Below are 11132 nucleotides of genomic sequence, written 5' to 3' on the forward strand. Positions count from 1 at the left end.
CACAAATGTGCATTCATTGATCACATGAAAAAAACCAAGTAAATCCCACCATCCGTCTGTCCTTTCACCCCTCCGTCCATACAAGTGTTTGTGTGTCTGTCCATCTTCCATTTTACTCGTTTATCCATTCGCCCTCTGCACCGTTTATTCACTTATCCATCTGTCTGTTGGCTCATCCGTCCATCTGTCCGTCCAATCTTCTGTCCTTGGGTTGCTTTAGTTCAAAGATCTACAAATAAAATACAGCCAAACAATAATACTAATAATTCCACAAGAAAAACAAAATACTAATTATAATAATATCATTAATAAAATATATATTTGTGATTTTTAATAAATAATTGCTTTTATTTTGAAAGAGTTTTGGGCTTTATTTGGAAAAGCCCTAGCCGAGCTCATCCCTTCATGTCAGTTTTGAAGTTCTCCTCTTGAGGAGGCCTTGCCTTTCAAGCTAATACTACTACTACTACTACTACTACTACTACTACTACTACTAATAATAATCATAATAATAATATTGATAATTCAAATGTTCTGTTCAAAAAGGAGTAAGAAGAAGCAACTTGCTTTTCCGGCTCCACCCCTAAATCTATCTTAAATAATCAAACATTCCATCCCTATAACCAGCCCCTCCCCCTCCTATCCACTAGTTGGCAGCATTGAGTTTGTTCATACACCTTCATGGTATTGTCTTTCAGTTCCCCTCTTCTTGAACGTCCGTCATGTGTTTTGTAACATTCCCAACTCTGTCAATAAACCCCGATTCTGTCTTTTCACTGGTCTGGGCCTCAGATCAGAACCGCCGCCACGAACAACACACACTGATCACACGACACCGGCGTGACAAAGATGGGAAACGCCGGGTCGCAGAGGTCAAGGCAGCGAGGACAAACCGGTTGAAGCTTCACGACAATAAGATTGTTATTAAACAGCACTTTGTTATTTCTCTTCTGCTTTCCTTCCGCTAAGATACTCTGCAAACAGGCCGGGGCACTGCTTTCACTCCACTCTTTCTTTGTTTCTTTGGAGAAAGCAGGAGGAGGAGGAGGAGGAGGAGGAGGAGGAGGAGGAGGAGGAAGAGGCTTGATCGGAGAACAACAGCTCCTCTCATTAAAAACAGAGACTCGTTGCTTTATTTATAGTAGTTCTCCGGAGAGTTCTGCTATCATTGCATTTCTTCCCTCAGTCAAACGCGGGGGAGTTGATCTGCCGCCGCTCAGGGTGAGTTTCAACATGTGTTGTTAGACAGATCGCAGTTTAGCTGTTTAAAGCTGCAATATGATGTTAAAAAAATAAAAAAATCATTGGTTTCTTCACAGTTTTTATGTCTCCTGAAAACCGGGCCGATTGTGAACACAGGAGAGAGAAAGGCTGTCGCTCCTCAAGTTGTTAAAAAGTATATATATATGAATATATACTGTATATATGGATGATGGGTTTTGTTTGTGGTGTTGCAGCTCTCCTCTGTGAGTCGTCTGAGGATGAAGAAACATCCATTGCTTCGTCTCTGGGCCTTCATGGGAGTCCTGCTGGTGGAAATCTCTCCTACGCTTTATGCTCAGGAAGGTACGCTGGTCCAAATGTAAACAAGAAGGCCGTTGCTCGGCTAATCCCCCGCCGGAGGGCTTTATATTTTCTCACAAAGTCAGCTCTAAGGCAGCACACTTGGTACACTAGAGGGTGTTCCATGGGTCCTAGTAGATAATTATGTAGAATCTGAAAGGTCTTCTTCATAAGCTATGTCAAAATACGTCTCCAGAGCCCAAAAGGTGTTTTTATGCACTTAGTGACCCTGTGACCTGATATGCAAATGAGGTCATGGTCACCATGGTGCCCCTTCTCCCCAGGTGGAGTGTCCATGTGTGAAGTTTGGTGACTGTGGGCCCAGGAACTGCTGAGAAATGAGGAGAAATGTTTATATGAAAATACATGTGTTGTGCAACCATGACGAGCAAACGTCAGACCCTACCAATCTTCAAGGTCAAGGTCAGGTCACTTGGTGTACTGGAGGTTATCCCTGGAGTGTGTATCATGTGTGTATAAAATTTCAGAGCCCTAGTTCAAAAACCTAGGCCTCCAGAGCCCAAAATGTGTTTTTAAGCACTTCGTGACCCTGTGACCTACTTAATATGCAAATTAGGTCAAGGTCACCATAGTATCCCTTCCCCGTCTGAGATGTATCCACATGTGAAGTTTGGTCACTGTGGGCCCAGGGGTTGCCGAGATATAGGTAGAAACGTTCGGACGTACGGACGTACGGAGACTGTTTCAAGATCCCCCTTCGGGGCCTATCAGCCACGGCGGGGGATAAAAAGAATTTTCACAATTAGAAGATTGTGTCATGAGCTTGATTTGTCTTGGTCTGGGATTTGGTACGACACTCAAGTGAACTGGGAATGTACTGATCGACTAGAACAAGTGAATGGAGGGATTTACATCGATCTTAAGGTTCCCAAACCCTTTATAGGAGACGTGGTGACAAGACAAGACATGTTGTTCAACCAACCTGTCTCTGATGTTGGAATTTTTGAATTTTTTTGGACTTTATTTTGTCAGTCTTCAGAAAACAAAACAGAACAAACAAACACTCAATCGTCCAACGAATCAGCCGAACTGAAGCAAAAGCTTATTCACACCGACCTCGTCACAAAAAAACTAGACAAGGCTCCAGAAAATGTCACACAAATTACATTTTTTTTCAAACTAATATTACTATTTTTACAATACATTCATACACATCATGTACATACATGGATGTACATAATAATATACTATTTAAATGTAATCAATTACATTTTAAATAAAACATATAGTATGGCAATATTTAAGTTAATAATATTCTTTATCACAATATAGATCTTTTATTAAGTTCATTAAGTATTAATATATTTTATATATTATATATAATTGCTGTCCTCAGTACAATTGTTGCTCTTCTTATACTTACTAATGCTATATGATTAAAAAGCTTTTAAACTGGTTGATGTTGGTGCTTTGTTGGTCAGTTCTATCATTTAACCCCTGCTACCGTCATACTCCTCTTTTTCAGTGTCGTTCTGGGATATGGCATCTTGAAATGTCGTTTTCCTCTTTAATTATATTTCACTTCTCTCTCTAAAAATCTTTTCTGCAACCCGTTTTGGAAGTGCAGACTTTGTTTGCTTCATATATCATCTGGGAGTTTGAAGAACACGCCATTTGTGTGTTCTCTGTATGTTGTGGTGGGACAAACCTTACTCAATACTTTAAAAACATTTTTTTAAATGAGCCATTTTCCTCTCAGTCGTTGCAGGTGGAAATCGAGACCTAGTTTTCCTCGTCGACGGTACAATGGAGCCAGCGTCCATGGTCGCTCTGCGGGATTTCATCAAGCGGTTTGTCGAGCCGTGGGTCGTGGGTCCCAGTGCGGTCCAGGTGGGCGTCGTCCTGTTCGGCTCGTCCCCGAGCCTCCAGATGGATCTCAACACCCACGGAACCAAGGAGTCGCTGGTTGCCGCGTTGGGTGGGATCAAAGCGACGCCGGGACAGACGGTCAACATCGGAGCGGCCTTGGACTTTGTGCGGTCGGACGTGTTGCGGCCGGAGAAAGGGAGTCGTCTTGGGCAGGGAGTTCCGCAGCTCGTGCTGCTGGTGACCAGCAAGAAGTCCAGCGACGCGGTGGAACAAGCCGCCGGCGCCCTGAAGCAGATGGGCGTGCTGACCCTGGCGGCGGGATCCCGGACGGCCGACGAGCAGGAGCTGAAGCAGATCGCTTTGGCCGACCAGCTCGTGTTCATGACCGGTGACTTGGACGCACCGTTTGGGAACCCGAGGGAGATTGTTGATGCTCTTTCTACTCTGACTGGAGTCACAGCCACTGACGCACCCAGCGAGTCAGGTAATCGCCACAACGCTCGATTGTTCTGAAGGGAAATCTCAGAGCACACTGGCCATTTGGAAAACCATTTTTATATGTTGTAAGATTGATTAAATTGACAATATCCATCAGTGAAGACGGTTTGAAATTTGGCTTGTAAAGTCCTTTATCTTCAATGAAGTACAAAAATCTTGAACGGGCGTTCAACCATCAGAAGAAGAGAAAACTGACCAGTCCTCACTGACGAGGCTGAGTGGCCACTATTGGCTGACTCGATGTCATGTGACTCACTGATGACGTCAACATTGGTCGAGCCTTTACAGCCATGTAATGTTGAAAGTTCACATTCCAAAGCATCTTGGGTACGTCTGAATTCTCCCTCCTTTCTCCTTATCTATGGACTTTCCCTGAACCCCCTGGATGACGTCACGGGGTTAAGGAAAGGTGTTAGGAGGCTTCCTAAAGGAGTCAGTGAAAGGACGTCATAATAATCTGACGGCGGAAGGATAGGAGATAGGAGGGACTTTTCGGACGTACCCTTTGCCTTCGATGTCTTAGAAAACATACATCGTGAGTTTATCCTCCAGTTGCCTTTTCTCAGCCAGACACTGATCCACCCAGGAACATTTGAGATTGTTCACACAAGACCCCTTAGAAACCATTAATCCGAATCAGTGTCAGTTATGAAATTCTTACAATGGGAAGCTACGAGTCAGAAAACATTGCCCATACCCAAAGATGTGATGCAAAATGACAACTAACCAACAAGGACAGACACTGGAGGATAGAGGAAGAGTGTGTCCATCAACTCTTTCCAACCTTTAAAAAAAAAAAAAGAAATTCATGGTATTCTTTTAAAAGTAATTACTGTTTTGTGCGTGTTTGTTCTCAGTGGAGACAATCGGTCCGACGAGGAAACCAAAGGTGGCCCGGGACATCGTCTTCCTCCTGGACGGCTCGGATCACGTTGGCAGGAGCAACTTCCCCTCCGTGAGAGACTTCATCATCGACGTGGTCAACCGGCTGGACGTGCGTCCCGAAGGAATCCAGATCGGTCTCGTGCAGTTCGCCGAGCACCCCAAAGTAGAGTTCTACCTGAAGAGCTACGACAACAAGCAAGATATTGTGAACAGAACGTCGGCGCTCAGTCTGACTGGAGGTTCGGTTCTGAACACGGGGGCCGCCTTGAACTACGCCCTGATTCACATGTTCCAGCAGTCGTCCGGGTCACGAAGGAGGCAAGGGGTTCATCAGGTGTTGGTTCTGATCACAGGCGGTCCGGCCAACGATCAGGTCGACTCCGTGGCCGACGAGCTGGTTCTACACGGCGTCTTGGCCGTAACCGTCAGTTCCGGACAAGCGGATGAGAACCAGCTGAGGTCCATCGCCTTGATCCCACAATTGGTTTTCCATAAAACGAATTTTTCCGATTTACCGGCGTTGGCGGAACTCATAACACCGCTGCTATTAACAGAAGCCGGCGCTTAAGAACCAAAGGAAATCAGTTAGTTTTCTGAGTTTAATGTCCCTCACTTGACTTTAATGATTCGTAATGCATTTTCAAAGAACTTATACCACATTGTTTACTTGTTTTATCTTTGGATTATTGTAAACTAACCAACTGTCGGACAGACATGAAGTGCATGTAAAGTCTACCATCCCATTACTTTCTTGTATCTATGTAATTCATATAGATTAAAAAAACACACACACAAAAGGATCAATAATCACATTGTAAAGCCTTCCCACAATCAACAACTCAATAAAATACGCAAACACCAAAGGGCTTTGTTGGATTTCTAGAAGATGAATGACTCACAGGCGAAATGAACGTGGAAAGTTGGTAAACTATTAAAATACAAGTGGTTTGAAAGGTTCAACAGGTTGTTGTGAGAAAACATTGCAGGTCACAGTCCAAACAAGAAGGCCGTTGCTGGGCTAATCCCCCGCCGGAGGGCTTTCTATTTTCTCACAAAGCCAGCTCTAAGGCAGCACACTTGGTACACTAGAGGGTGTTCCATGGGTCCTAGTAGATCATTATGTAGAATCTGAAAGGTCTTCTTCATAAGCTATGTCAAAATACGTCTCCAGAGCCCAAAAGGTGTTTTTATGCACTTAGTGACCCTGTGACCTGATATGCAAATGAGGTCATGGTCACCATGGTGCCCCTTCTCCCCAGGTGGAGTGTCCATGTGTGAAGTTTGGTGACTGTGGGCCCAGGAACTGCTGAGAAATGAGGAGAAATGTTTATATGAAAATACATGTATTGTGCAACCATGACGAGCAAACTTCAGACCCTACCAATCTTCAAGGTCAAGGTCAGGTCACTTGGTGTACTGGAGGTTATCCCTGGAGTGTGTATCATGTGTGTATAAAATTTCAGAGCCCTAGCTCAAAAACCTAGGCCTCCAGAGCCCAAAATGTGTTTTTAAGCACTTCGTGACCCTGTGACCTACTTAATATGCAAATTAGGTCAAGGTCACCATAGTATCCCTTCCCCCTCTGAGATGTATCCACATGTGAAGTTTGGTCACTGTGGGCCCAGGGGTTGCCGAGATATAGGTAGAAACGTTCGAACGTACGGACGTACGTACGGAGACTGTTTCAAGATCCCCCTTCGGGGCCTATCGGCTACGGCGGGGGATAATAATGTGGGTGAGAAAATACAGACGCAATTATTCAGAAATTCATTTGATAGAAAATTGTAGGTGACCAATTACAGGCACGTCTTAATAGGAAGTCAGAATCAGATGTTAGAGGAGGAAGATGCTCTATAAGCCTCCTTAAATAACACTGTGGTGATCTTTGTAAAGTTTTTTGGTCGTGAAGGAACTTCTACTTCACTTTCTCGTCTTCGCCAAACAGAAGTTGACGTTCGAATTCGGCCGAAGTGAAAATGAGCTTTTTGTGTTTTCCTCAGCCAGAGATTTGTGTTTCTTCTCTCCCCCTTCATTTCCTCGGTTCTGGACACATGAATGAAGGACCCACAGTGGACTCATAAAGAGACCCTTTGAGCCGAGAGGAAGTCAGACATCTCAGCTTTTTGGGAGAAGATTAGGGAATGCTGTGGATCGGAGGAGGAACAGTGAGGCTGAGGTCACACGGCCCATAAAGCAGCTGCTTCACATTCTGTGCTGGTGAGTTTTTTCTTTAATGTTGGAAAAAAGGAAAAGTTGTCAGGTCAGTTTGCAGGAGTCGTTATTCGGCAGTTGGGGTTTGGACGAAATCGTAAAAGTGCAACCTGCAGGCGAATGAGTTCTATTGCTGCAGATCTATAATGAGAAAGAGAAAAAAAAAAACGTTCTTTAAGGTTTTTTTCTGCGGTTCTGGTCAAAATGGGCCAATTTATCTAATCACCAGTTCACAACATGTACGACAGTGACGAGTGGTCAGGGGAGGCAGTGCCTCACCTGCCATCATGGAAAAAGAAAAAGATGAACTGAACTTTGGTCATAATCTCCACTGAGACGAAGTTTTTGTTTTTTTAAGATAGGAGTAAGTAAAAAAAAAAGTTTGAAAATGTAAAGTTTGAAAAATATCAATTTTTTAATTTTTTTTATTGAAGGTCAAAATTTAATCTCTATTTTAATGAGTTTACAATAAATATGAACAACTTGGACACAAGAAGGCGCTCTATCATCTGTGTAAAAGAAACTTTGTTTGTAGGACCAACATGTTCCAGTGTTTGTTGGTGTTTATGTTCCAGTGTTGATGTTTGTGTTTATGTTCCAGTGTTTATGTTTATGTTTGTGTTTATGTTTGTGTTTATGTTCCAGTGTTGATGTTTGTGTTTATGTTCCAGTGTTTATGTTTGTGTTGGTGTTTATGTTCTAGTGTTTATGTTTGTGTTGGTGTTTATGTTCCAGTGTTGATGTTTGTGTTGGTGTTTATGTTCCAGTGTTGATGTTTGTGTTGGTGTTTATGTTCCAGTGTTGATGTTTGTGTTTATGTTCCAGTGTTTATGTTCCAGTGTTAATGTTTGTGTTTGTGTTTATGTTCCAGTGTTTATGTTTATGTTCCAGTGTTGATGTTCCAGTGTTGGTGTTTTACCAGTTGACGCTGTTGGATAAAGAATCTTTCCACTTTTTACAAAGGAAATCGGAGTCCAGAGGAGGCGGAGCCTCACCTCACAGGTCCGTTTGTAAGTGACATTAGCATTAGCATTAGCATTAACCCCTTCATTTGCGTTCAATGAATATTGTCTATATGATACATTTCTGTCTGCACATTACTAACTAGCCTCCACTGTTTAATGACGGCGAGTTGTTCATAAGTGACTTTCCTGACAATCACACACTCTTTGTGCAGCGCTCTGAAAACACCGTCCCTTTTTCTGAGTCACGTTCTCAAACAAGCAGAACGTTTGTTTTTCCCCCAGTGATTCAAGCTGAAGGTTCAAGGTGCCAGTGGGTGAATTTAATGAAGCTCTGTTTGTAATTCCATCGCCTCAGACGGCTCGGCTTTTCACTTCCTCTTCATTTCCACCGGCGTGTTTGTCCACCGGGCTCTCAGGCTGCAGCAACGCCTCTGCCGTGTTGTCCTCCTCCTCCTCCTCCTCCTCCTCCTCCTCCTCCCACCATCCCGCACTTTTTGCTTCTGCCAAGCCAATTGCACGGTCTCTGCCCAACTCCTCCTCCTCCTCCTCCTGGGTTTTCCCTCATCACCCTGGCTCCCCCTCATCCTCTGGGAGTCTCATGCTCATGACTCACGATCCCACATGGAAACATGGAAACATGGAAACTTTTTCTTCTGTGGACAGTGAAGCGGTTTTCTCTGCTCTGAGCGAATGTGTCCACTCAGCGAAAACGGAGCAGGAAGGAGTTGTGCAACGGACAAAGCAAAACCTAAAAATATGCATGTTAATTTTAGCACCTGGTGTGTGTGTGTGTGTGTGTGTGTGTGTGTGTAGCAGCTGTTTAATGATTGCACGGTGTTGGTGAATGCTGCCCCCTGGTGGCTGAGCCCCTCCATCACACAGTGTCAGACTCCAGCAGTAAAAATTAGAAGCGTCGGGTTTTTTTACGACGAGTCTGCGAAGTGCACGTCTCCAAAACGAGGCAAAAACGATCGTTTTCATCATCGTTTCTCTAAATCCAACTGGATGGATTTACACTTTTACATGCTTCACTTTTTCCTCTTTACCAGTTTTTGTTTCTGTTTTTGATCTTCCTTTTATGTAGCTTCTTATTGATTCTTCTCTATGTCTTTTCTTTTTATATCTTTGTTTTCTTTCTCCTCTCTCCACTTTTTTCTATTTGTCTTATTCTTTCTTTCTTTCTTTTTAACTTCATTTCAGAACATTCACATGTTTTGTGGCTCTGAATAAATTTTATGTGGTGGAAAATTGCGAAAATGGTTCTTTTTGGTCATAAAGGTTTCTGACCCCTGGTTTATAGCGCATTGCTGACTGTGCATGTGTGGCTTCATTACAAAAACAACCAACAGCACCCACTAGTGGCCCAACATGGGAACATGCCGATCAACGAGAGAAGGTTGTATTCTTCGGTGGGAGCTGAACAGACGTCCAAAACTTTTAATATTTTCCTTTATACAAAGTTTTAAGTGAAGAAATAAGACAAATGGATCTTAAACTGTGGAACAGTTACATATATGTTTTAATATAGGTTTTGATATAGGTTTTTAATATATGTGGCATATATAAAATTGGCCATTTTCCTATATTATATGTACACATATGTGTACACATATACGTGCATACAGGTACCTATATAGGTACCTGTATATTTTTAGTTAGTTCTTAGTTATTGCCTTGATAATGTATGACAGTTGCCAAAGTGAGATATAGGCTATATATATATATATATATATATATATATATATATATATATATATATATATATATATATATATACATATATATACAGCCCATATATATGTACACACACACACACACACACACACACACACACACACACACACACACACACACACACAGATATATATATATATATATATATATATATATATCTGTGTGTGTGTGTGTGTGTGTGTGTGTGTGTGTGTGTGTGTGTGTGTGTGTGTGTGTGTGTGTGTGTGTGTGTGTGTGTGTGTGTGTGTGTGTGGACATATATATGGGATATATATATATATATATATATATATATATATATATGTGTGTGTGTGTGTGTGTGTGTGTGTGTGTGTGTGTGTGTGTACATATATATGGGCTGTATATATATGTATATATATATATGTGTGGAAATAAAGAAGCAGTACAGGAGACCTATATGGCCTGTATATTCACATATATGCACCTCAATTTTGCCTATATGTGGCATATATACACATGTATGCAGCATATATGTGCATATAAACTGCTTATAGGTTCCATACACGCGCATATATCCTCACATAGGTTCTTTCTATGCGAGTTCTTAATACGAACACAACCGTTATTGAGTATTATGTACAGACTTTGTAAGAATTGTAATTTTTCTGGCCGTGGCGGTTGTGTGTGGTAACAAATCGCCGGTTCCACTCCGAGCCGGCAGCAGTGTACGGACGTCCAGTCGTCTGACAGCCGCCACAAAAGACGAATAACAGAGAAGAATCCTCTCGCTCCATCACTCGACCCGGTGTCCTCTCTTCAAAGCGTCCGCCAGCTGCTTCGCTGAACTCTCCTGACATGTTTTACGGTCGCGCCAACCTGTAAAACCGCAGCGGTCCGTCCGCACGCATCCAGTTACTGGGCGTCGGGAGACGTGCTCTGCTTTTAAAGAGCAGCTAAAGTGCTCCGGAAAGCCTGATTTAGTGTCTCCTGCAGGAGGGAAAGTCGCAGAGACGCAGGCCTTCAGCCTGGAAACGCAGCAAAACGCTGCCTTCCTTCTCCGGCTTCGCACCGTTTGCTTTTTCTGTTGCGGCTGCAAACACATAAATACCAACCAGGGTGTTTATTTGAGATGGGAGTCATCTTCACCCCCCCCCCCCCTCTGGCCGGTGCTTCACCCCGACTGATCAACTATTTTTATCACTGTTGGGGGCAAAACTTGCCGCGTCTCTCACCAGCAGGAAAATACAAGGCACATAAAGTCACTTTAAAATGAAAGTCAAGCAGTTTAGGTTGAGAGCGGTCAACTATAGTTGAAAAGTATATAGAAATAAAAAACAAACAGTAAATGTGTCAATAAAGTGCCAGTAATAATGAAAAACTATTAATAAAGTGCTAGTATTGGTTCAAAAGTGTCAATAAAGAGCTGATATTAGTGCAAAGTATCAATAAAGTACCAGAAATGATGAAAAGTATCAATAAAGTAGC

General features: G+C 42.8%; 1 protein-coding gene across 1 annotated transcript; it reads left to right on the forward strand.

The window, feature by feature from the left end:
- The first annotated feature begins 1150 nt into the window (after positions 1 to 1150).
- LOC308131183 (collagen alpha-3(VI) chain-like) lies at positions 1151 to 5623 on the forward strand. The gene is made up of 4 exons (XM_080497810.1): positions 1151 to 1221; positions 1458 to 1566; positions 3284 to 3877; positions 4749 to 5623. Exons 2-4 carry the CDS (start codon positions 1482 to 1484, stop codon positions 5342 to 5344), a joined length of 1275 nt encoding a protein of 424 aa, XP_080353936.1. The 5' UTR covers positions 1151 to 1221; positions 1458 to 1481; the 3' UTR covers positions 5345 to 5623.
- The last annotated feature ends 5509 nt before the right edge of the window (positions 5624 to 11132 follow it).

The sequence above is a fragment of the Blennius ocellaris genome (genome assembly GCF_963422515.1).
Source record: "Blennius ocellaris genome assembly, chromosome: 6".
Taxonomy (NCBI): Eukaryota; Metazoa; Chordata; class Actinopteri; order Blenniiformes; family Blenniidae; genus Blennius; species Blennius ocellaris.